General features: G+C 50.9%; 11 protein-coding genes across 11 annotated transcripts; 6 read left to right on the forward strand and 5 right to left on the reverse strand.

Annotated features, from left to right (window-relative positions):
- Positions 1-190: 190 nt before the first annotated feature.
- N7508_001561 (uncharacterized protein) lies at positions 191-7177 on the forward strand (the record flags this gene model as incomplete). The annotated part of the gene is made up of 1 exon (XM_058459627.1): positions 191-7177. One exon carries the CDS (start codon positions 191-193, stop codon positions 7175-7177), a length of 6987 nt encoding a protein of 2328 aa, XP_058323159.1.
- Positions 7178-7728: 551 nt separating this feature from the next.
- Positions 7729-8386, forward strand: N7508_001562 (uncharacterized protein; the record flags this gene model as incomplete). The annotated part of the gene is made up of 2 exons (XM_058459628.1): positions 7729-7843; positions 7950-8386. The coding sequence occupies 2 exons, from the start codon at positions 7729-7731 to the stop codon at positions 8384-8386; spliced, it is 552 nt and encodes a 183-aa protein (XP_058323160.1).
- Positions 8387-8839: 453 nt separating this feature from the next.
- Positions 8840-10057, forward strand: N7508_001563 (uncharacterized protein; the record flags this gene model as incomplete). Its single annotated transcript, XM_058459629.1, is given in 5 exon segments — positions 8840-9066; positions 9355-9417; positions 9469-9563; positions 9645-9879; positions 9895-10057. 5 exon segments carry the CDS (start codon positions 8840-8842, stop codon positions 10055-10057), a joined length of 783 nt encoding a protein of 260 aa, XP_058323161.1.
- Positions 10058-10981: 924 nt separating this feature from the next.
- Positions 10982-15173, reverse strand: sec31 (putative protein transport protein (SEC31); the record flags this gene model as incomplete). The annotated part of the gene is made up of 7 exons (XM_058459630.1): positions 10982-11032; positions 11094-11392; positions 11446-14191; positions 14245-14331; positions 14394-14733; positions 14789-14905; positions 14965-15173. 7 exons carry the CDS (start codon positions 15171-15173, stop codon positions 10982-10984), a joined length of 3849 nt encoding a protein of 1282 aa, XP_058323162.1.
- A 414-nt stretch (positions 15174-15587) lies between these two features.
- On the forward strand, positions 15588-16104 carry N7508_001565 (RNA-binding protein; the record flags this gene model as incomplete). Its single annotated transcript, XM_058459631.1, has 2 exons — positions 15588-15908; positions 15967-16104. 2 exons carry the CDS (start codon positions 15588-15590, stop codon positions 16102-16104), a joined length of 459 nt encoding a protein of 152 aa, XP_058323163.1.
- A 290-nt stretch (positions 16105-16394) lies between these two features.
- N7508_001566 (uncharacterized protein) lies at positions 16395-16995 on the reverse strand (the record flags this gene model as incomplete). Its single annotated transcript, XM_058459632.1, has 5 exons — positions 16395-16494; positions 16609-16621; positions 16688-16750; positions 16851-16866; positions 16936-16995. The coding sequence occupies 5 exons, from the start codon at positions 16993-16995 to the stop codon at positions 16395-16397; spliced, it is 252 nt and encodes an 83-aa protein (XP_058323164.1).
- Positions 16996-17264: 269 nt separating this feature from the next.
- N7508_001567 (cytochrome c oxidase subunit VIb) lies at positions 17265-17904 on the forward strand (the record flags this gene model as incomplete). The annotated part of the gene is made up of 6 exons (XM_058459633.1): positions 17265-17331; positions 17410-17412; positions 17525-17555; positions 17614-17695; positions 17753-17816; positions 17870-17904. The coding sequence occupies 6 exons, from the start codon at positions 17265-17267 to the stop codon at positions 17902-17904; spliced, it is 282 nt and encodes a 93-aa protein (XP_058323165.1).
- A 658-nt stretch (positions 17905-18562) lies between these two features.
- Positions 18563-19766, reverse strand: N7508_001568 (uncharacterized protein; the record flags this gene model as incomplete). Its single annotated transcript, XM_058459634.1, has 4 exons — positions 18563-19255; positions 19361-19459; positions 19516-19559; positions 19616-19766. 4 exons carry the CDS (start codon positions 19764-19766, stop codon positions 18563-18565), a joined length of 987 nt encoding a protein of 328 aa, XP_058323166.1.
- Positions 19767-20729: 963 nt separating this feature from the next.
- On the forward strand, positions 20730-22280 carry N7508_001569 (phenylalanine--tRNA ligase; the record flags this gene model as incomplete). The annotated part of the gene is made up of 1 exon (XM_058459635.1): positions 20730-22280. One exon carries the CDS (start codon positions 20730-20732, stop codon positions 22278-22280), a length of 1551 nt encoding a protein of 516 aa, XP_058323167.1.
- A 530-nt stretch (positions 22281-22810) lies between these two features.
- grpE (mitochondrial nucleotide exchange factor MGE1) lies at positions 22811-23645 on the reverse strand (the record flags this gene model as incomplete). Its single annotated transcript, XM_058459636.1, has 3 exons — positions 22811-22843; positions 22906-23331; positions 23391-23645. The coding sequence occupies 3 exons, from the start codon at positions 23643-23645 to the stop codon at positions 22811-22813; spliced, it is 714 nt and encodes a 237-aa protein (XP_058323168.1).
- Positions 23646-24015: 370 nt separating this feature from the next.
- N7508_001571 (alpha/beta hydrolase) lies at positions 24016-24978 on the reverse strand (the record flags this gene model as incomplete). The annotated part of the gene is made up of 1 exon (XM_058459637.1): positions 24016-24978. One exon carries the CDS (start codon positions 24976-24978, stop codon positions 24016-24018), a length of 963 nt encoding a protein of 320 aa, XP_058323169.1.
- Positions 24979-25385: the final 407 nt, after the last annotated feature.

A 25385-nucleotide genomic window follows, 5' to 3' on the forward strand; every position in this document is an offset into this window, starting at 1 on the left:
TATCAGTTGGCTGATTAGCGGCGCGTGAAATTGACCCTTCACCACGCGTCGAATTACAAGAAGACCATTACGAACACTATCTGACGTTTTATTCTGCTGTATTTCGTGATTTACAACCCGAGGATTCTTATATGCTCCATTTCGACGCTCTCCGATGACTTAATTGAGACATGGGCGATCCCCGCCAAGGATGCAAATGGAATCATGGCGGCAACGAGGTTATGTCCCCGACTCGGACTCGGACTCAGAAGATGGATTCGATTCGATAGAGGCCAAGAAGGCGAATCTCGACAATGACTCTGATGGTCCCGATCTCGACTATATCTCCACCCCCATCTCTGCGTCGACGCCGAATCTGAAGGAAGGGACGAACGGGTCAACACAAGAGCATTGTGAACGGGATGGTGCCGAGCACGGCTCCATTACACCGTCAGATGTCGAAGATCACGCTTGCCGAGAATCGCCTGAGAAAAGAATTCGAATACAGCAGGCTACGACATCTAAAGCCAACGACGAGCGGAGAACTATACACACAGAGCTCAAGGGAGGGGCCGAAGGCGATGCAAACTCCCATGATGAGATTACGCCAGCCCGTCGACGAGGACGCAAAAAATACGGGACTTGGTCGTCAGCTACAAAAACGAGGAATCGTCGCAGCAGCGAGTTGCGCATGACCCCAGCAAAGAATACAGAAAACATATATGACTTGCCGGAGTCCTCGCAAGAACAAGAGAAGGCTTCGTCGAAACCTGCAAGTCAAAAGTCTACCCCGAAAGCTTCGAAATATAGATGGCAGTCACCACCCCGAGTTATAACAGAGCCTCGGACCTCCAGGGCTAATATTCGCGTTGAGATTCCTCGATTTATGAGCTCCTCGCCGGATGAGCTGAGCTTGATTCCTCTGCCTACCCGGAAGAAGACCCCTGTGGTAAATCGTGTTCAGCCGAAAGAGGTACTACCACCGCCAGCACCGCCGCATTTAAACTCGGATGACGACTCCCCCTTATCTTCTGCACCGTCGTCGCTTGGCTCTGACCCAGCCCACAATCCCATGGAAACAGAGATTGTGACTAATGGTGATCAGAATGGGGACGGGCAGCCACAGACAGCAACGACCTCTGACCTGCAAGACTCACTAGACGACCTGCTGCCTCATTTGGATATCCCGGAAGATGTCTTGCGGGAAATGCCCCAGGCAGAACAAAGAACATTCCGAAAGCGCAATGCCATCCAGTTGCAGCCGTATTACTTGGAACAGCTCAAGTACGCCCAGCAAATGAAAGCGCGAGGCGTCAAACCAATTCGTCAGGCTGTTCCCCAGCAGGCACAACAAACTACAGATGAGAGCCAGGGGCAAGATTCATTTGACCCGAACGTGCCTCCATCAAGCCCTCCCCAGGAGGAGTATCTTCCCCCTGTCAGACCGGAAAAGCCGCGAAACTCTGTTAGACAACACCAGGAACACCATGACCCTGAAACACCTCGGAATAGGGAAGCGCATATGGTGAAACGGCGGAAGATCTCACACTCTAGCACACCTCGTGCACGCCGGGATCTTATGCATAAGCCGTCTAAACCTCACGGAATCAGAGACACGGCCCCCAAGAACCAGCGTGGCACTACCGCTTATGAGCTTTCTTCCAGTCCCCCACACACAGGCCGTCTATCTTCCGCATCGAAAACACCACGGGCATCAGAGGGATTCCGCTTTCCTCGTGGATGGACCCCACCACCCCGGGTCACAAGCCCTGGGGCCCAGGAAGAAGAGAAATCGGACGAGGATGAGCCAGCTGGGCCGGGGTCTAACAGCGACGAGGACATACAATCTGTTTCCTCCAATAGTCAGCGATGTGTCAGCGAGAAGGACCAGGCGGAGGCAGAAGAACGTGCGATTCGACGAGAGCAACGGCGGATGCGTGGAGTCCTTCCTGCTTCATGGTTTAGGCTCGATCAGAAAGCCAAAGAAGACAGAGCAAAGCCCTCGCAACATGATCGTCATATTGGGCACCGCCCAGATGGAAAAGGTGTTGCGCGAAAGTTGATAAGGAGAGGTGATCGCTCGAAACCAGCAGCCACACAGCAGTCAACCAGCCTCTTTGATCTTGGAGACTCTGATGATGATGAGGACGAACGTACCAACAACAGTACGACGCTTATTACTGATGGGTCCAGTCAGCGGTTAACTGGTACAACTCGCTCCGAAGACCCTTTCGCACTGGAAGCAGGTGATATATCGGAAGATAACCGTATCGACTACATGTTCGCACCAGCACTACGCAACTCCCCTGGAAATCGACAAAAGCGAAAGAGCTTGAAGAGGCCGAAGTCGAAAGAAGGCGCGGCTAATGATGAAAGGCAGAGAAAGAGGCCGAAACAAACTCGAATGACCGATGCTTCGAATGGAGGACGAAGAACAAAGAAATCGTCTACTGTTGCACGACCACGCTTAGGCATACTGGATGCACCAGATGTAGCTACACAATCTCGCAAAGAGCAGCCACATTTCCTCAGGGTTGCAGCAAGAAATGCTCGCTCCCGCCAAGATGGAGGCCGACAAAGCCCCACTCAGAAATTCTTGAAGCTAGCTTCCAGAGCTGATACGGTGGATGCGAATGAGTCCTTACGAGATTGGAAGAGGGGGGCAATCCGGCAGACTAGAATCAGTCCACCGCAGCCTAGGGCTCGCAAGCGTCCGCAAGCACCAAAGAAGGCGCCAATCCCTGGTCCTCGTGGTATGTCAAAAGCTGGCCATGCCCGAAATACTCGAATAACCAGCCATTTTCCCACAGAGGATGAGGCTGGTCCACCAAGCTATTTTGCTGAACAGACACAAGCATCACCGGAAACTGGGGCAATCTCAGTCACATCAAACCAAACTCCCAAACCAAAATCTTCTTCTCGTCGCCAGCCAGCGCAGCCAGAGAAACGGGGACACACCTGGGTTATCCCTAGGAATACTGTAGTTACTTCCTTGAAAAGAAACACCCCTCGGCCTGCTGTAACGAGTTCGGCAGGCCCTAGTGGGAGCAAGAAATTGACAGCGACCGCTTTCAACCAGTCACTATCCCAGATAAATCGACGTTATCGCAACCAACACACGTGTCAAGGGAACAGGCCTAGCCTGACTTTGGATCGCTACCTTACCGACAGTGGATCGACAAGTGGCGGCGTCAATTCATTACCCAGACCTCCGCCTGCACCTTTAGTTGAGCCAAAAAATCAGGCGCCAGTCCAGAAAGCGCCTCCAAATCGACGACGACTGAAGAAGCATACTCCAAATCGTATAAATCTTGACAATGAGGAGTTCCGCCAGACGCAAGACACTGCGGTGTTTGTATCCGACGATCAAGAACCTCCCACCGTAACCCAGGTCGGAAATGCGCAGCCTTCATCTTTGAGTGTTGGTGGACTGTTCAATTGGCACCGTTTCTACCCAGTCGACTTCGGTACACCATCCTTACGTGATAACACTTTCTTCCATGAATCGACTTTCATAGGAAGCGGGGAGTTTTCCAACTCATTGCAGGTCGCAAAGCGTGACTTGGATGGAGGTGCTAGTTCGTTTTCTATTCAAGCCAGGGACCAAACGTACCACTGGACCAGCTGGAATGATACCGTATCCTCTGAAATGGGCAGTGTCTTTGATGTGGTAATCGACAACGTTGAGCGAAGTGCTACCACGTCGCCAGAAGTGGGTATCACAGCTGCCCTGGGGGTGGCATCGCGCTTATACAGGCTGTTGATCAAATACACCACGGAGAACCTAGTATTCATTGATCCTGTTGACCGGACCGGATTTATCACCAGAGCTACGGGGCTGGTCTCTGTTGTCAGAGACCCCCTTGTTGCCTTTCTTTCTAGTGATGAATACAACAAGAACGGCCTAGTCAAGATTGCTTGCTTTAACGTGGTGTTCTCGAACCTGATTTATCAAATTGCTTCTCACCAACTTGTCGGTCCTACACTTGCCGTTGAAGCAATGGACCTTGTCAAAACCTCTGCTACAGATGTTGCGGGATTGATTATATCTGATGTTGGCTCATCCGAGTTCAAGCGATTCCTCGAGGAAAACAACAAAACTGAGCGTCGCGAGTCAGGCCTTCGCGACGAATACCCATCGGTGGAGGCTTACGTTGTGATCAAACACTTGCTCCGCAGCTCCGAGCAATACAAGGGCTGTTTCGAAGATCTTCAATTGGAGACATTCAACAGTAAAGTCATCAACGACGAGAAGGATGTTAACAGGTTAGAGGCTGGATGGCGTGGTTTGTTCACAGTCCTGCCATTCAACGAGATAGATCAGCTCGGAATAGGGCGAAACGGATACCAATTCACCTCTGCCCATGATAACTGGAAACTGGTCAAACGACTTCTCTCTCCTGCGCTGGATCACTCCGAGGCGAGCTCCATGACTCAGCCTTTCTCATACAATGGCTACTGTCGAACCCTTTTCCACCGATGCCATCGTCTCATCAATACATGGGGATGGCGAGAATGCAAGCCCATTCTGGACACACTTTTCGACTTCTTCGCGAAAAACACTCTGTATAACCTGAAGCTCGAGGAAGCCCGTGGATCGCCCTCATTTCTTGATGAACTAGATGCTAATCCATCTCTGGACGCCCGAGTTGGAGAGCCTTGCTTCCATACATTCCTCAAGATCATAGCGAGCGGTCTACGTTTCCTTACGAAGAGATATGACAAGAAAAAGATTCGAAACTTTGCCTGGCGTCTGCTACCCAACCATGGCCGCGTGTATCCGAAGGAGCAACCGTTGCGACATGAAGACCTTGACGCACTAAGAAACCACCATGATCTTCTGAGCACCCTGTACTGGGCTGTTCCTGATGGGTGTCGTCCACGACTGGAAACAATCCGCAACCTGGTCCACCCTGCAACCTCACATCGAGAAGCGTGCAGTATCAGTTTACGCTCTTGGTCCCGACTCGTTCGATTCAAACTTTCTACAGACGAGGAAGTCTCTGGTCTCGATCCTTTCGGTGACTGGTATGGCTATTTTGTCACAGAGCTTCAACAACAACATTCCTACGCCCGCAAAGAGATTGAGGCTCAAAGCACCGACGACAACCGAGTCTCTCAGCAGCTCATTGAGCGCACAATCTCCCAGAATCAACGGCAGATCGAGACCCTCTTGAGTACAGCGCTTGCTGGGCTGCGCGCTGCCGTTGAGCTCGCCCCTCAACTGGAACATGCGCATAGGCTGGTTCTGAAGACGCCGTTTGACCTGATCCTCGGACTCTTTAATCCGAAGCTTCCACGGGTGAACGTCGTTGTATCTGAGGCTTTGCAGGTGCTGGTGGTGTACACCCAGAAAGATGTTCCCGCTGCATCGGTAGCAGAGACTCCCACGGTAGTGGCTACTGATGAGGACAGTCAAGAGTTTGGGGACTGGACTGCTTTCGAGGATGTCTGGGGAGAACAGACCGAACAGCAGACTTTTCCGAGCGAAGCAGTAATTCACGTTGAGAGGGCTTTCCATCCAGTTGTGTCCCAACTTGTTTCTAACTGCTTTGGCGAAGACCACTGTCCGGAAGATGCCATTCTTCTCAGCGTGGTGGATTGTTGGACCTCTATCGCGCAGGTCCTCGTTCGCCATAGACTTCGGAACTGGGACAACTATCTGAGTGAATTCGGCAATGACTCTTGGACACGGCTTCGACAAACGGTTCAAACGAGAAAGTTCGCTCCACAGTTCCTGGCAGCTTGTATCGAGAAGGACTCGCGCATTGTCTCTGATTGCCGTGTTCAAGTTATGGGCATGTGGATGACATCGTTAGTTGAGCGCTCTTCAATGCTGAAGTTTCAACATCGACTTACAGAGGCTCTGTTGAACGAAAACCCGAAAGATCCTTTGCTTGGGAATCTTCCATTTTCCAAGGATAAAAAGGACCGACATACGATCACGCTGGAGGAGATCAGTTCACGGAGACTCTCTCTGCTCTCAAGTCTATCATCCAATATGCGCGAGCAGCTTCAGAACATGGAGCTCGATGGTAGCCGGGACTTCTCAGCGACAAAACAAGAGTATTCTGAGATACTCCAGCGGGTGATGACTTCCATGAAAGATAACTATCAAGAGCTAGCAAACGGGACAGCACACACCGCTCAAGGAGCATATGTCAGCTTTGTGCATAGCGTCATCGGCTTCCTTCAACAACACACCAGCGATATCAAGCCTATAGATCCCTTCTTCACAGACCCTGCCTCGTTCCCCTTACCATCCAATGACCCACGCTACATCGTTGCCAAGCTTAAACGTTATGAACCGAAGCTGTCTTCAAGCTCAGAAATCCAAACTCTGACTGGGTTCTTCCAAAGCATTTCCGAACGCGCCGTCATTGATGGCCAACAAGACTACCTGGTTGATCAAATCCACACATCGATGAAGAACACCTACGAAGCCGGAAAATCAGACAAGCCCACCCTCCGCGCAACCTTCCTACAGTGTATCTTCCCAGCATATCTCGAAGAAGCCCTTGGCAACCGCGCTGCCTGGCTACTCAGCCGTCCCATCATCCAGACTATCACACTTGTGTTTAACGACTTGATCTGCAATCTGGACACCCTGGACCCAGCCTGTGTATCATCGGTCGTTGAAATGATCAGCGTTGTATTCCAATCATCCACCCAAGCACTCTCCAGTCTTGAAAACCGTCGTCATCGCCTCGCAAGCCCGGCAACCCTAGCAATGCTCGCCGTGTTCATGGAAATGATCTCGTCTGCTCTCCCAGTAGTAGACTACGTCAACCGGACCACAGGCTCCGGGGAGGAAATCTTCCCGTTCATCGAGTGGTTCCGCAACTTCACCAAGGCTGTCACAGATTATCTGCACGGTACCGACTCAAGTGCAGGCTCATCACCGAGCGATGCCTTCATCGCGTTCCCAGACGCACCAGGCACTATAGCTGGCGGGAGATCGGACCTCTTCCGCACGGCTCACTCCCTCGCATCGACGGACCTCCAGATCTATCTGAGGAAATGGTCTTGGCATCGGGGAAAGTATTATTTTACTCGTCCTGGACACGAGTCGCAGGAAATCGGAATTGAAACTGGGGATTTTGCCTTGATGGACAACCAAACTGAAGCACTAACGGCCTTCGAGGACGCGGCCAGCACATTTATGCATCGGGCTGAGGTCTTGGAATTGCTATTCTAATGTTAATGTGGCTATCCTTTGCGTACTGCATACATGGCATTGATATGGCAAGACAAAATAATTTATTACGAGTATCTAGACAGTTCAACAATGTTACCATGTACCATTATTTTCCTTATAGTCGCTTCCATGCGTCGAAATACCCCTGGTATAAAATAAGAACAATTGCTCTGTAGATACTAGCGATGTCAAGATTCAAGAGGGCAATCCTGGGTTATCCAAACATAAACGAAAATAACGATAACCCATTCCAGCATGTTAGCTCAGGGGAAGAGCGCCGGGCTCATAACCCGGAGGACCCTGGATCGAAACCAGGACATGCTATGTCTATCTTTTTTTTTCCTCTTTTTTTTTGGGTCAACACTGGGGATTTCTACCGGGAACTCTTTGTTCGTAGATGAACAAATCTTGCTGAGGGAATCTGGTTATTTCGCGCTACTCCCCAACTGACGTAGCCTTATACTGTACCTCAATTCTTCCAATCTCACTAAATCTACGCCGCACTATCTACTACCTACTATCTACACATATCTGCACCACAAGCTGGCGAAATGACCATCTCCCAAGAACTGTCATCATGGTCCTCTCCATCGTACATCGAAACATCGTCGGCTCCTTCAGTTGGCAACAAAGCACCGTCGTGCCCACAGTTGGTCCTTCCGGCTGGTAAGCCAACGATCATATCATTCCTCCGACACTGCGGTTGTCCAGGTCCGTCACCTACGGTACTATGCCTACACAATTTAAGCCAGAGCTAACGTATGGTATGAAGTTGCCGAAGCCACATTTCTCACAATGAGAAACGCAGCATCCCAATACCCTAATATCAATTTCATGGCCATCTCCCACAGTGACAAGCCTTCAACAGACAAATGGCTCGAAGCAATCGGTGGTACTGGTGGTGCTTCGTCAGCCTCCGTGAGTGTGCTTGTCGATGCTGAGCGTGAAATCTATGCAAAATGGGGCTTGGGTGTTGTGCCCTGGAGCCATGTTCTAAGTCCAGGGGGCTTACTGGGGGTTTGGAAGATCGGGAAGGAGAACGGTATTTGGAATAGACTTACTGAGAGTGGGAGTAGGTGGCAGTGTAGCGGGCATTGGGCCGTTGATGAGGAGGGCGTTGTGCGCTGGGGTGGTCCTGCTGCTAGAGCGGATGAGGTTATTGATATTGAGGCGGCTATCGGTGCTTTGCAAAAGACTGATACACGCTGAGAAGTGGTTTATATTCGTTTTCAATTTCATATCGAGGATGTCACAACACACAGGACTCGCCCTACTGTTTTTCTGGCCCCCTGGCGACAGAACGGCCACGTGCAATCAAATACCTACTCTTCTTATTAAGACCAGCTTTGATGCGATAAAGAGAGGTACTGTTTCTTTCAGGGCCCTCACCGCTGGTCCATCAGGGAGCCACGCTCCTTCAGTCTCATCATAAAGGTCCTTCAAGGTAAGTCAACCGACCCAGGGCCAAAGAAGAAAAGAGGTCCTGGAAAGGCAAGCAAGGTCCTACTCACGTTATTCTATCGCTCTAACACTCACTCTTCTTTGCAGTGGGCTTCGTCTTGCGACGTCTCACTTTGTTTTTGTCTTGCGGCCTTCACTACACTACTTTTGGCTTCCCAACATGGTACCCAATAAATAATAAAAACGCAAACTTCACACAGCCTGGATGAAACACCGCCAATTCCAGACACATTAGCCAGCCAAGAACTGAATCCTGAGATATGGAGCAAGTGGATTAGCTGCGTGTCCAACCCTAGTCTCACGGTGACTGAGTTCCTTGCTCACTGGAACCAGGCAAACAACGACACAAAATACCGACAAGAATTCAATGTTGGCAGTTCCCTAAAGCAATTCGATCCCATCCTGACTTGGAAAAGGGGTATCCCAACGTGGATTGGGAGTCAAAGGAGGCTATTTCCATGGAGCAACTTCGAAGCCAGGTTCTGGAAACTGCTATCAACATTCCCGCGACAAGCGAATAGCTGCGCTTGTGGCACGATCATCTAGTGGAAGTCGTATGGAAAAAGACGAGTATCATCTCTGGAGTCTAGAATGGACTAAGCTTCTTTATAAGAGGAATTACGGCAAAATTGAATCCGAATGTCGCTTTCTCACGTTTGTTCAACCATCAAATACACCATTGTGACCAACCCGAGAAGTATCGTCGAATTTTGCAGCATACGCAATGAAGTTGAAGAATATGAAGGAGAATTTCTCCTAATTGTTAGCGGCTGGGATGGGTTGACCAACTGATCGAATGAGTTTCTACAACCTCTTTTCTCGCTAGGCAGAGCACGTTACACTTCAAGTCTACCCCAGGAATCTACTTGGCAGCAAAAGAAATTCTTCGAAGTCAATGTCGCGCAGGTCTGCTCGGCCTTCGGCGGTGAAATTGAAATTGATATAGAGGACTTGGGCATGACTTTTCCCTCAAGGACTTGACTACTTTGTTCGTTCGGAGGTGTAGCGCTATATGTCTTAATCAAAGAAGACATTTCTGTCGTATCGACCGAGTTGTGTGCGCTGACCAACGTCAGAAACGACCAACCTGAATCCCGCAATTTATCAAGACACATTTGTGGCGACTGCAACATTCTAATCCCGACTTCTGTTGACTTGAGCCGGCACATGTATCACAAGCACGAGAATCACGAGAAACCTGAATTGGATTTGCGCTGTACGTTCTGTGGCTATTTGTTCTCGTGAAAGGACCACAGAGATCGACATGTCAAAGAGACTTGCCCCAGAAACAGGCCCATGCAGTCTTTAACCCGTGAGGTCGAGATCGATCAATCGTATCTGCTCAAAGATGAACCCAAAATGGCTCAAGAGTGTCCGACAGGCCTGCTCGTTCCTCTTGACCATTTGGACAGCTTCTAGCTTGCTCCACAATGGCAAAAGAAGTCCAGCGAGCCGAAGAAGTTGAGGGTGGTTGAAGTTGGGGTAGAAAGGACTCGGATACGGGCTATATAGACAGCTACCACGTATAGAAAATGAACCTACTGAACCGCAACTATCAGCTCAGTCTAGGAGCGTGATTAAATACCCAAACGGCAGGATGCCGCTAAAAGGTTATTAGCTGACTATAACCACCTGCGGCCTGAGTGATGTAGAGTAAAATGTCACCAAGTTATATTACCTTTAGATGAACTCAGCTCCTTGACAAAAAATACAGATCTCCCAGGAGAGCACTAAGCCTGGTATTGATAATATGACTGATAGTGATCTGTCCCTCATAGCGTCCAAGATGGCGGAGAATATTACCCAATTCAGCATGTTAGCTCAGGGGAAGAGCGCCGGGCTCATAACCCGGAGGACCCTGGATCGAAACCAGGACATGCTATGTCTAGCTTTTTTTCTTTTTTCTTCATAGCTCATTTTTTTGTTAAATTCTAGCCAGGGCGCGGTGCGATATGTCGACTCTTCTCTTATATAACGAGGGACAATATGGAAACCTCATGCTATTCATATCTATTTGACAATCTAACTGAAATGGCCCTAGCTAGTGGGAGTTACATGTAAAAGCCACAAAAGGGAAATAAAACACTTGAACGTTTTGCTAGGCTCATGACACGAAAGCGAAAGGAACTGATCAAACTTGTGCCTCCAGGGAGAACAGGAGATGTAGCGGGGGAAAAAAAAGAATACGCAGACATTAGTTATAAATGGACAAGGAAGAGAAGAGAAGATAGAGCAGCGCTGAAGTAGAGCGGGGGAAAAAAAAAGGCGAAGAAGGCTAGATAGAATCATTCAAGATATACCAAGCCCTTCACCCTCCATCCGCTTAACAGAGAATTTAAGCAATCATTCGCCGGGGGTAGCCTTGCTCATGCTAATCAGACGCTTCACACCGACCTAGAATTATTGCCGTTAATTATCAATCTAGATCAGGGGGCGGAAAGTAAAGTTAACTTACCATCCAGTTGCCACACTCATCATTCCGGTTGGTAATGATAGCCACCTGAATAGACTGAGCGGCCGCGTAATCACGAGCCTGGATTGCGCCAGCCAAGTTCTTCATGTCCTCAATGGTGTTGGGCTTGAGCAGGTCCTCGTTGTTCAGATGATCAAAGAGGATGTTCAAACGACGCTCAGCATCGTCGACCTGGACCTTGAAAGCCGCGGGAGCTCGGGACTTGACGCGCGCCATGTCTGTTGACAGGATATCGAAGATAGGCTGTGCGCTCGCGGGGATATGGGAACGGTCACCGGGGGCTGAGGGAATGTCAGTTCACTAGGTTTGTAGTACTCAATTGGAAGTGACTTACGGTATTTGGGAGCCGGGGGGGCCGCACGCTGCGACTGGGCTGTGCTAGGCCGAGACACCTGGGGTGGCGGAGCGACTGCCTGGGCCATAGGAGGAGGCTGGGTCGCGATAGGGGTGCTAGGCGCATATGGGTTCACAGGAGGGGGCTGTGACGCCGCCTGGGGGGCATATGGCGAGGCAGCGGCCTGAGGAGGGGGAGGCACTGGGCCACGGGTTTGGAGCTGCGGGGTTGCGGCCTGAGAAGCCGGGCTTGGTGCGTACCGGTTGGTCGGTGGGGGCATGCTGGGAGGAGCATTGTAAGGCGAGGGTCCGCGAGGGATCGACGCCGGAGGAGCCATAGTTGATCCCGGAGCGCCCATCGGCGGTGATTGGGGGAGACTCGCGTACGGGTTGGGAGGCGGCGGGGAGGGCCCGGGGATGTTGGATACCGGTGGGACAGCAGATGGCGGCGACATCATACGCGGGGGAGGCACTTGTCCCACCTTAGGCGGAGGGGGCACAGATGGTGCCCGGGGAGCGCCAACTGGAGGGGGTCCAGTAGGTGGAGGTCCTTGACTCAGAGTCGGCGACTGATTGGGGAACGGAGAGGCGATGGGTGCAGCCGCAGCGGCAGGGGTTGAGCGGCGGGGGGTGGGAGCCTTGGCAAAGCCCTCGGGCAGATCGTTCCATGCAGGAAGGCCGGTAGCCGTGGTGTATGTGGTGATGGGAGGGTTGGCCGGCGACTGGTTGGATGCACGGGGAGGGGGAGGCACACCAGCACCTGCGGGCTGTCCACCGAATGCAGATGGAGGACCATAGCCTGTGGGTCTCATGCCCTGAGTTGGCTGATACCCAGTCGCGGGTGCATATGCTCCTCCGCTTGGGATAGCAGCATAGGGGTTGGGCGGCTGGGATGGCGAAACAGTCGTCTGAGGGGCATAAGGGTTCGCAGGCTGCGTGATGGCGGGCGCAGCGGGAGCGTAGACGTTGGGAGGAGGGGCTGGGGTAGCAGCAGGAGAAGCAAGGTTGGGTTGCTGCGGCTGGTAGATGTTGGGCTGTTGCGGGAGAGGCTTGAAGGCGGACTTCGATCCAACAGCGGCCTGCGCCTTCTGCGGTGCCTGTCTGGTGGCCAGTTTGATACGGTTGCGTGCCAGTTCAGCCTCGGGGTGCTTCTCAGGGACAAGATCGAGGTACTTCTGAGCGATTTGCAGGCGTCCGTGGGTAGCGACAACATCGGCATATTCGACGTACTTGTCGTACAGGACACTGAGGCGCCACTCGGAGTCCTTAGACCGTTCCGTATCGTGGAACTTGGTGACTTGGCGGAAGATAGTAACCTTCTCAATCAAGCCCTGCAGGGCGCGGACGTGGATGGAGAAGCCAGACCCGTTAGCATTGGTCTCAATTCCCTTCTGCTCGTTCTCGCGGAGCTCATCGACCCAGATAGCGACAACCTTTTCAAGCTTCGAGCCAGCCAAGAAACAGAAAGAGGCATCCTTGCGGGCACTCTTATCATCTGTACCCTGGACCTGCTCCAGAAGGCGGTCACCAAGGGCTTCGCAAAGATCAGGGAATTCCTTCTCGTCGGCAAATGTGCACAGGGCAGCCATAACCTCTTTCCAGTTGGACAGATCGGCATTGTGCACAACATCCCAGAGGTTCTTACCAACAATAGATGCGAGCAGGCGCATATAGTTGGGACCACCGGCCTGCTTAGAGAAGTAGTGTTCCTGAGCTTTCTCGATGCATTTGGGACCACCACAGATGGCAATCATGAATGCGTCAGACATACGGTCCTCGCGGAGTGCAACATCCAAAGCCTTCTCGAATTCACCGAGGAGCAGAGAGCGAGTGATCTGCTGCTCTGCCTCAGTCTCAGATCCATTAAATATCTGGAAGGGGTCGTTGGTTTGAGCACCCTTGGAAGCAGCCAATTCAGACAGGAAGCTGTCATCTTCGGGGTTGGGCTCAAACATAGATTGCAGGCGCTTGTGCTTCTTAGCTCCAGTCGGCTTCTCGGCGACGCCGTTGGCCTCTTCGCCTTCCTTCTTGTCCAGACCAAGCTTTGCGAGGCTATCGGCAGCTTCATCAGCAGCCTGATCCTGGAAGCCCAAGTACCCGACCAAATCTCTGCGGGGGTTGGCGGAGATCAAAGCCTGCATAACCTTCCAGTCTGCCCTTTCTTCTTCACTAGCGGCGTCTGTTGCGCGAGTCTCGCACAACGTCTTCAGGTCACCCTCCTTAAGAGCGTTCTCAAAGGCCTCCGTGGCATTTCCAACACTCTCATCAACCTCGAAAGGTGTGATCTTGATCTTGGACGCACGAGAGTCCTTCTCGTTGAGGCCGAAAGAAACTACCCGACCACCAAAGCCAAAAGTGGCACCGCATGGCCGTTCGAGCCAGCGAGGAGCCTTGGGAAGAGTAAATTTGGAGACTTGAGGCTGTGTTTGAGCCTTGTTGAAGAAATCTTCGCCGTCCAAAGCTTGGTTGTGATCGGCGATAGCCTGGGCATTGTCGGTCTTCGTGTTCTGCAGGGTCTGGACCGAGATTCTTCCATCGAATGAGGCGGTAGCAAAGAAGTTCGGGTTGTGGGGGTTCCAGCGAGTCTGGAAAGTCCAGTTCGTGACGACGGGGAACTCTCCATAGGCCGTACCGTCCTGCGGGTTCCAGCAAATGTTGCGATTATCCTTACCGGAAGAAAGAAGAAGGCTGGGGTCATGGTCACACCATGAAAGCGAAAGAACACCAGACTCGTGGCCCTTGAGTGTCTATAGAAAGTATGTTAGCATTCGATGCTTTTGACGATGATCAGTAAACATACCCGCTCGGGGGCGTGGGAGTTGCGCAGATCCCAGACATAAAGGTATGGGTCTGATTCGAGAGGTGTCGATGTGATAAGCTTGGTGGGCTAGACACGATTTGTTAGCAAGACAACTAGAGCATATAGATGAGCGGCATGGTGTTCTCTACCTTCTCAGGGTCCCATGCAACTGCGCTGACAGCTTTGCGGCCCATGTTGTTCAATGTCAGACTTTCTTTCTTGGTCTTGACATCCCAGACTGTAACAAAGCCGGCGCTGCTACCGGTAACCAAAATGTGAGGGACCTTTTTGTTCCAGTCCAAGCAGTCGATATCGTCTGTGCGGGCAGCATTGTTACCCAGGCGGAATGGGTTCTCGAGATTGTTTAGGTCCGAGATGAACAGCTCTCCCTTAGCACCACCGGTGGCGAGAAGGTTCGAGTGTTTGGGATTAAACTGGAGGGCCTTGATGGCGCCGCTGTGTTTGGTGGTTCTTGACATCAAAGCATCGCTGGGAAGTCGGTTAGCAAGAATTACTCATGACCAGGTATGGATGTTCCACCAACCTAGATCCAGCAAGTAGCTTATCGGCGTTCCATAGATCCAACGATCCGTTCTCCAAACCACCGGCAATGATACCCCGTTTACTGTCCTCGGAGGTAGTCCAGGCGAGATCGTTGAAGCTAGACAACGTACTAGGTCAGCAAAGTACTTCCCTATCAAGTCCCGGATGACAACATACCCAGAGTCCGTATCGATCTTAGCTAGCGGCTGCAGCTCCTCACTCGCGTCCTGGCGGTCGAGACCCAAATCCCACAGCTCGAGACATGTCTTGTTTGAGAAGTCGGCATCGACAGCTCCAGCGCGAGTTCCGGTGGCGATCAATGGCGATGCGGCGCCAGGCGACCAGGCAAAGGTGGCCGTCCTTGGGATTTCCCTCAGACGCACCATGATGATGGTACGGGAGGTATGTTTTGGAGATGATCGAGGCCAATAGATCAAAGAAAGGGAAAGGAAAGGAAAGGGAGCTTAAATAAAGGAAAGAAAATAATAATCACCCCCTATGAATAATTGACAACGGGGTGATGTTCTAGAGGTCCCAAGTATAGTAGTAAACCAAGTGGCCTCCTGGACTTGGAGGGACCGGGGAACTCGCGCTAAACTGCTTTGAGACTCGCCAAAACACCCCGAGGCTTGACCTGCACGTGATATCCAGTTCCGCTCTGGGTGAGTGAGTCTTGATCACAAGATACTGCTTTCAACACACACGCTATCTGCTTTTATTCTCCGCAGTTATTGAAGCTGGCCGCATTGTCGCCTGTAATCGAGTTTTCCACACATCAACTCCAAGCGGAACAGCACATCATGACCGACACCACTCGATTGAAAAGCACCGTCTACGTCGGAGGTCTTGACCAGTCCGTAACGGCGCACACTCTTGCAGAGGCGTTTGTTCCTTTCGGCGAGATTGTTGATATTTCTCTGCCCAAGCCAGATCAGCCGAACTCCACCGACCTTCACCGTGGATATGGATATGTTGAGTTTGATCTACCACAAGACGCCAAGGAAGCAATCGACAACATGGACGGCAGCGAGATCTACGGACGTACCATCAAGGTCGCCCAAGCAAAGCCGCAGAAGGACGCCAACGAGGGACTAGGCAGCAAGATCGCAATCTGGGAACAGGTGCGTAGGACTCGATTTTATATTTGGTCGCATTCGGAACTAACCTCATTTTCTACAGGAGGGCTATTTGGCCAAGCATGCAGTCAGCGAAGAGGACCGGGAAGCTGCCGAAGACGTGCAAGCAGCCAACGGTCGTCCGCAAGACCCGATGCAGGGTTTGGAACAGCTAGATGTTGCCGGGCCAAAGCCCGAGTGAAGCTTGCTAGACTTTACGATAGCTACGACGAAAATGACAAACAAAAAGGCACAAGCACAAATGCAAAACACGACAGTACTATTTGCCACAAGTACACCATCAGGAACCAGGCTCGCGAAGTCGGAATATGTACACGGGCTCCCGAACCCGAGCCCGTTCCTTTTTGTCTCCGCTGGCTTTTCTCAAATTATACTCAACGGCTTCACATTCTCCTAATCAACAATACATGCGGCAGGAATTCCAAAAAGCTGCGAATCGCATTGAGAGCTCAAAGAAACATGATGGTACATTTAGTGCTCACGGCTCTCGGGGCTGTTGCGGTAGAGACGCAAGGTCTTGTCGGTCATCAGCTTCTTGCCGCAAGAGTAGACGGCAGCGCCGAGGGCAACACTAGAATCATGGCAGTCAGCATCAAGTTCGGTCTGGCAGAGCAGATGGGACGCGAAAATTCGGGTATGGCTTTCGGGACTGAGCGGGAAATCGTATAGATAGGGTTAGACATACGCAAGAACGAATCCTAAATGTAAAAATCATGTTAGATTGATTGTTTGTCTTAGACTGTGGAAATGGTAGCATGACATACCAATGGGGAGCAATTCTGGGGGAACACGCTTGAGCTGACGCAGACGCTGGGAGATGGTGTGGGCTGTAGACACAGGGTTAGTTCAATTGCGATTGCGACAGTCGCGACGCCTGTCTATATGGACTCATTGATCACCAGATCTAGTGATCCAGGATATTCATACCGGAGTGAGGCTCCTTCTGTAGCCAGGAGTTAGTAACCGAACCGATCGTATGATCACGCCCTAGCCTCGGGAGAAAAGAACATACCGGGGAAGCAAAGGCAAAGGCCCGAGTAGGCTGCATGCGCAGCATGCGAGTAGGGAACATGGCTGTAGAGAGTTGCTAGACGAAATGCAAGCAAGAGAAGTAGTGGGATGAGGAGGTTGGACGGGCAGCTTTCCAGAAACGTGACTTCGGGTGTAAAAGCGAGAACGCTCAGTGGCTCTCGCTTGACCGCCCGCGGTCATACCCGGCACTTCACAGCTTCAATCACCCAACGTCGCTCTTCCCGGCTCACTTTCTCCCCTCCTCTCTGATCATACCACTCCAATTCTTTTTCTCAAGTGTTGTCTCTTCTGAAGCTACACATCGCAAATATGGGTGCCATTCCGGAAGCCGACCCCGATGAGGTTATGGAGACCAAGCCCTTCAAGTTCGTGACTGGTACGTTCTCTCTCCCCTCTCCCGCGAAAACCGGGGCCAGTCGCCCTAATTAAGAGTCAATGGCTAATTGAATTGCAGCTGGTGCGTTTACTTCCGATTTCTGTCCGCTTGTTTCGCTTCAAGGATGCGTTTGGGCGGTTTCCCCCGATCGGCTGGTGGATGGTGAAATTGACAATTTTTGATTGAATCGCAGGCTACGACGCTCGTTTCCCCCAGCAGAACCAGTATGTGATTTTGTTTTCGCTCGATAAGATATGATAACTAACGTTCATTTTTTTGTAGGACCAAGCACTGCTGGCAGAACTATGTCGACTACTACAAGTGTACCACTGCCAAGGGCGAAGACTTCCGTCCCTGCAAGCAGGTATAACAAGCAATATTCCAATTGAAACAGAGCCATATCTAACCAACTTTCCTACAGTTCTACCACTCTTTCCGCTCTCTGTGCCCCAAGGCCTGGACCGACCGTTGGGACGGTCAGCGTGGTACGTATTGAATCCCTGGTCGTGCTTTCATTCTTGCTAACGATTTATGATAGAGGCTGGCAACTTCCCTGCTCACCTCGACAAATAGATAACCAACGAGCATTTTGGGTTGGTCAAATGAGCTCTGTCAATTTTATGTATCGTCAAGTTCCAATGTACTCTACTGGGTCACGCGGGATACAGTCCCTATCTTCCTAGGTCATTTTGTCAAAGCTAGAAAGGATGTCTATAAACTCGCCGTATTGCAAAGACACACATGTCAGCTGGTGCAATTCGTAGCATGTGAGGATAATTCCTATCTGTCATTGTAGACAGTGTGCCAGGCATGGCTTACAATTGCAGTTGGCATATAACCACATCTTAAAAGTCTATCACAAAACAAATGTCCTTGCGGAAATGCTCTAAGTGCGATTCAGTGTGTATCTAATTCTATATGATCCCAGTCTCCCAGCAAAATATTACCACCACATCCTGTACAGGGTAGGCATGTTCAAGGCAGTTCTTTAACTCACCTCGACCACCACTCGAGTCTCCAACGAAAGAGACACCCAAAGAACGCTAGCTATATACAAGCCTAAATGATGCTCGTAGGTCCCAAAAGTGCACCACCCAAACAGAAAATAACAAAAGATGGCAAAAGTCGTATGTACCGAAAAATGATCGGGCTGAGGCGTAAATGAGGTTTTGAGAAGGCGGTTGGATGGCAAGAGAGCCCGAAAGATGATGGCGGTTTCGCATCTCTACCTTCATAGGGCCTTCATCTTACGGTAAAGCTTCTTGTGCTCCTCAAGGAAGAGGAAAGTAGCAATGGTGTGAGGGCCCAAACGAATAAAGCTAGGAACCCAACCACGGAAAGTCCAAGCAAGACCTTCCTTGCGGCAGATGTCACGCAGAAGACCGACAATGGTGTGGCCGCGGCTCTCAGCAGGAGAAGCACTCATAATGCGAGTCTTGATCACATCCACAGGGCTGCAGACGGTAGTAGCCACAAATCCAGCCATGAACGAGGCTGTGAAGTGCGTGCCCAGGTTATCGGCCATACCGGCCTTCTCGATACACATGCGCTTGAAGGTATCATAGGAGGCCAATTGCGAGGCAGTCATAAGAATCGCACGGGTGGAGTTAGGCCACACTCCACGGAAGAGAGAACTGAATCCCTCAGTCTTTGTCATCTGCACGAGACCGTGGAATGCGTGGCGGTAGTTACGGCGCTGGGCTGGAGGGAGGGCTGCGTCAGATTGCATGCGGACATTCATCACATCGGCTGGATTACCAGCGATACCGCCGATGAAGCCAGATGCGCAGGCCATGCCGACCAGGGTCAGCATGCTCGGCGCGCCGCCTGCTTCTGTGGGCGTGGCGAAGCGCGACTTCAGTTCTTCATATATACCAAATCGAGTGGTGGAGTAGGTCATTTGACGGAGGAGCGCGGCCGAGAGCTATAGGTCCAGAATCAATTCGTCCCCTGTTAGCCAGATTTTCCCTTTTTATTGGTCGTGCCCTGGCATCTCTGCCTTGCACTGGTCTTGGGACCTTGCACATACACCACTGTATAACCCGGTGAAACCAGTATTCTTCACAATATGTCCAAAAGTTCCAACCATTGTCCTCGGCGCGTCAGGCGCGCGTGTCTGTAACCGTACCTATAATGCGACAATCGATCTATCAGCGTTCCGTACTCGAAATCACGGGTGGCCACAAAGGACCGAATCGTCTCGGACGAAAGGCGGCCGCGTACCTTGACTAGAAAGACAATGTCAGTATATATAACGCGATCAGCTAGGAATCAATCAACATACCCAAATCCAGCGGGTGTGTCACGCCTGCAGCAAAACATGACGCCGAGCCTCCAAACCAAAACGGGTAATGCACCTGCTTTGGTTTTGAGGGTGTTTGAACGGGCGCGACTCGGTGAGCCGGAGCCTCCATCATCTTGCCGCTGTCTGCCATGGTGACTCTCTATGAAAGGGAAAAACACAAGGAGGGGAGGAAGTTGCCCTTTTTTTTTCTCGGACTTTGACGTAATTTCGCCAAATTCAACGGAGACAAATCAGACCCCCGATGACCCACTCGGCCCGTCTGCACCAATCACGGCGTCGGTTATGTGTTTCCTTTGCGCCGAGCAGCCTGTAAGGAACATACTACACTGGGTCCCTGACTGCTTTAGATGGCTATCTCTCGGTGATTGAAATAGACACCGAGGGTATCGTCGCGACTATCATGTTTCTGCGCTTGATATCTGCGGACTTTATTCGGCTATGGAGGTCTTCGGTTTTATTGCGGTTTATTGCGGGTGTTGGATAACCGAGGGACGAGCCCTGGAGGGGTGTAGAGGGGTGATAGATATCCACAAATCCTAAGGTTTAGGTGAGACGATCAGGGTATAGCGTATATAAATGTCCACAGTGGACACACGTGCTATTGAAAACCAAATAAAATTGGGCATATTGATATTTCTTGATACTGTAAGTTGACATTACAATGGGTGAGCGTACATATATACCTTAGCCATGGCTTGAGACAACACAAAAAAGGAAAATGGACAAAGTGCAGTATAAAGGTCCATAAGAGGACAAAGATATATCACGTAACTTATTCAATTTCTAGTAAATTGGCAAATCAAGTCGAAGTCAGACAAACTATAGCATGTGTAGGCCACACCAGAAGCAACAGCGGAGAAAACATTTGCAATTAACTAGAATGAAAAGAGAAAAAAAAACTGTAGAGTATTGCAAAACCCTATACCCAGCTCAGTCTTAAATGCACACCGAGTTTCCTGCCTGAAATACAGATTGATCTTCATCAGATATGATAATGTACTTCGGGGACTAATTTCCCCGGTCCGAAGATGTTTTGATAGACGTTGACCGCAGACAATTTCAAGCTCAACCAACCCAAGACTCACCACCAATAATGCGGCTATTCGCAACAGGCCGAGCCTTGCGCGCCAGCAGTGGCCGCTGGTCAATTGCGTCAACCCGCCCCCGAACCGCCATTCCGCGCTCCCTCTCGCTGAAGCCGATCACGCTCTCCCGCAGTTGGAGCTCAACCCCAGCCCGCCAAACCAACGAGCAAAAGACGAAGAGCGCAGCATCTCAAACATCAGAGCAACCATCAGACCTTACAATCGAAGCTGACACCTACAAAACCGACCAATGGACCAACACCCCCGACACAATCCTCTCCCACGTCGGCCGCCGCCTCTACCTAGACGAGAACCACCCACTCGCCATTACACGCAAACTAATCGAAAGCCAATTCCCAGCACCCAGCTACGGAAATTACTCAGAGAAAAACCCGGTCGTCTCAACAAAACACAACTTTGACGTCCTCGGCTTCCCAGCAGACCATCCAGGCCGCAGCCGTACAGATACATACTACGTAAACGACAAGACAGTCCTGCGCACCCACACAAGCGCCCACCAACAAGCCTACTTCCAGCAAATCGCCCGCAATGAAAGCACCCGCCCAGAAGAAGTCGGATACACCGTCATCGCGGACGTCTACCGTCGCGACGCAATCGACCGTAGCCACTACCCCGTCTTCCACCAGATGGAGGGTGCAATGCTTTGGAAGAGGCCATCTACGGACCCGCTATCTGCGTCCAAGGAAACAGCTGCTAAGATCATGGCTGATGTGGAGAAGATCCCTAAGCATGATGTTATTGTCGAGGATCCTAACCCGACAATTCACGACCAGCGGAATCCGCTGCAGAGCGAGCACCACAGTGCCGAGGAGGTCGAAGCCGTAGCTGCGCATTTGAAGCGCTCACTTGAGCGAATGGTTATTAAGATCTTTACGGAGGCGAGTAAAGCGGCAGCGGCTAGTAGCGGCGTCGACGTCGAGGCTGAGCCGTTGAAGGTGCGCTGGGTGGAAGCTTACTTCCCCTTCACGAGTCCGTCATGGGAGCTGGAGGTCTTCTGGCAAGGAGACTGGCTTGAGATTCTGGGGTGTGGAGTGATCAAGCAGGATCTACTGATTAACTCGGACGTGCCGGACCGGATTGGGTGGGCATTTGGACTTGGTCTTGAACGCATTGCCATGCTTCTCTTTAACATCCCTGATATCAGGCTCTTCTGGTCGCGTGATGAGCGGTTCTTGTCACAGTTCCGGGCCGGGGAGATTGCGCGCTTTGAGCCTTTCTCTAAGCATCCCGCTTGTTATAAAGATGTTGCTTTCTGGTTGCCTGGTGCTGCTGTGACTGGTGGTAGCAGCGCTGCTGGAGGTGCGGTGCCTTTCCATGAGAATGATGTGATGGAGGTTGTTAGGTTGGTTGGTGGGGATCTTGTTGAGGATGTTACTCTAATTGATGAATTTACGCATCCTAAGACTCAGCGGAAGAGCATGTGTTATCGCATCAATTATCGCAGTTTGGAGAGGACTTTGACCAATGAGGAAGCTAATGAGATTGATCTTAGGGTGCGGGAGAAGTTGGTTGGTGATCTTGGTGTTGAATTGCGGTGATTTGGGGTTGGATCTTGTACCATACTGTTACTTTAGGTGAATTTGTAAAATATAGCATTCCTCTCATCAGAATAAAGACTTTGGGACAATCGCACGAAGCCAGTATGAATAGGCTGAGAAACTCAAGCATCTACCTTACTACAAGTATTCCATTATGAAGCAGGTCGTAGAAAGAGACATGAAGACATCAGAGGCTTTTTGGCGCCTCAGAAAGTGTATATTGTACAGATGAGGAGAGAGGTAGCAGGGGGTAGAGACCCAGATTGCACGAAACAAGTGAAGGCACCACCAACACGAGACAATCCGGACGCCTCCAGGCACATGCAACAAAGGTGTATCATACAACCGAATTCAAGGGACAAGCAGAAAGATAGCAAGGAAGGAAAGGTTTCTCCCGGGTCCAAAAGTCAGCCGTATCCGAGTACAAAACCCTATCGTGATCATGATGTATGGTATATGGTACAGAGAAGAAAGAAGATGAGGAAAAGGCGGAAAGAAGTAAAGAATTATAAGGTTCTTTCGGAAGCAATTTAGTCGTTCTTGACGACACCGACCTTAGCAGCCTAGTAGAGAAAAGAAAGTCAGTCAAAATGGTCTTCCATATTGGAAAAGACGTGGCACTCACCCGCAAAACGCGACCGTTAAGGGTGAAGCCCTTGCTCTGGACGAACATGACATCGCCATCCTCGAGACCCTCGGCCTTGGCCATGAAGGTAGCCTCATGCAGGTTGGGGTCGAACTTCTGGGCCTTGCCATCGACCTTCTCGGCGGGGTCGAAGCGCTCAAGACCGTGCTTCTGCAGGGTGTTCAGGAGGATGTGCTGGGTCATCTTGAGACCGGAGACGAGCTCATGGAAGTCCTTGTTCTCATCGGTCTTGGCAGCAGAGAGCTTGTCCGCGGGCACGGCCAGCAGCGCGCGGTCAAAGTTGTCAATGCTGTCAAGGAGGTCCTTGGCGAAACGCTGGATGGCGAAGTTACGGGCGCCATCCATGTCACGCTTGGTGCGCTCCTGGAGGTTACGGAAGTCGGCGACGGAACGAAGGTACTTGTCCTACAGATGGAACGGTTAGATTGAGGACGGATGGCATGCAGCTCCGATGAATGACAAACCTTCAGCTCAATCACTTCCTTGTTCTTCTCATCAAGCTCCTTCTGAATGGGGTTCTCAGCCTCGCCATTCTGAGCTTCCGATGCCTCCTTTGCCTCCTTCTCTGTGGAGTAGCTGCGGATGGTCTGGGGAGCGAATGCCCGAATAGCAGGCACGCGCGATTGTGTTGTCTGCCGCAGCGCCTGCGATGCGGGGGAAGAGGAGGAAATGACGGAGCGGGCGGCCTTGGCCTGTCTGAAGATGGATCGTTGGAACATTATGAATAGTGAGATGTGGAATTGAGAAGCTGGGGAGATTCAGTGATTCGGGATGCTCTCGGACAAAATTCATCGGGAATCACCTGACCATCTTAAGGAAAAACGCAGGGCCGAGTGGACCTTCTTCTGCTTTCCAGCAGATCTAGCAGATCTACAGAAGCCTCGACATTCAAGTCTTCAATTGAAAGTCATGCACACTTTGTTAATGATAATGATAATCGGCTTGCAGAGATCATGATTCAAATGCATACAATGCATGTTTTCGAAACTGAACTATATTCTTCATCTCTGGTGACATACATCTACTTCTTAAACAGAAGACGTGATTCCTCGGAAATGACAAACATGATCTTGACGAAAATTAGCTCTATCACACGCTCAATACAGCCCGCATTCTATCCGCGATGGCTCTCTCCGCCGCCTCACTGACAGGCGCAAACACATCATATCCGTGAGGAAGAGCCGGATAAACATGAAGCTCCGTCTCGATATTCTCCTTGGCAATCCGCGAAACATAATTCAAGTTCTCCTCAAGGAACATGTCCAAAGTACCAACCTCCAGGTAAGTCCTCGGAAGACCCTTGACAGTAGCCGCACGAGCCGGGGAAGCATACTGTGACACGCGATCGGTTCCATAATCATCACCGAGGTAAGCAGACCAAGCAGTGATGTTTGATTCATGTGTCCAAATAAGAAGACCCTCCATTGCTGGAATGGGGACATGGTTACGGTCATCCAACATGGGATAGATGAGCATCTGCTTTGCAACAGGAGGCGAAAGACCGCGATCCCGAGCCATGAGGTTGATGCCAGCAACCAGGTTCCCTCCTGCACTCTCTCCAAGTGTGATGATGCGCTTGGGATCGACTGAGAACTGTGCTGCGTGCTCCTGCAACCAGACCAGTGTGGAATAGCCGTCTTCTGCTGGTGTCGGGTAAGGATGCTCCGGTGCCAATCTGTAGTCGACAGAGAATACCTGCACGCCGGACTTTTGGGCAAGTAAATCCTGGGCCCTTTTGAAAACCTTTGCTTTGCCCATGATCAATCCGCCACCGTGGAATTGCAGAATGGCCGGCTGTGGTGTTGTTGTGTCGAGGTCTTTTCTCCAGTGTCGGTATACTGCAATGGATTGCCCGTCATATGTTGGGATTTGGTGTTCTTCATAGTTGACATCGGCAGCTTCAGGAAGCAGCGCCATCATTTTTCCAAAACCGGGTTCCACGATAGCTCGAATAGAAAGTGGATTGCTCAGATCGGGCTTGGGACCGTTGGCTTTAGCTGCCAACACAGGCGCTACAGCCTTTTGGAAGGCTGGGTCGAATTGGAGAGGCATTGTATGATTATATATCAAAGTTGTTTAAAGTGAATTTGTTTTTCAATAAGAGACAGAACATTTAAAGATTTAAATACATTGTCTATGTGATAGATCAGACTTTGGCCCCCATGTCTGCCTAGCCCCGAAGGATGAGCGCTTAGATAATTGATGCGGCCGAGGTAGGGCTCAAAAGTCTCCGCAAGAAGCCCCAAATGGTCTCGGAATCGGCTTATAGGAGTCCGAGTCGGCTTGATTGATGCCGCAGAGATCTCGGCGACTTTCATCATTTACTCATGACTCAGTTTGGCATTTGATTTACCGTAATATATAGATTAAGAGAAAAAAAAGAATGCAAATCAACATTCAAATGGATTACTTGTGCAAGCCGGAGAAACCCCCGCCGTAAAGCTCCTCTAGCCAACTAT

The sequence above is a fragment of the Penicillium antarcticum genome, assembly GCF_028974205.1.
Source record: "Penicillium antarcticum strain IBT 31339 chromosome Unknown utg000002l_segment0_segment0, whole genome shotgun sequence".
NCBI lineage: Eukaryota > Fungi > Ascomycota > Eurotiomycetes > Eurotiales > Aspergillaceae > Penicillium > Penicillium antarcticum.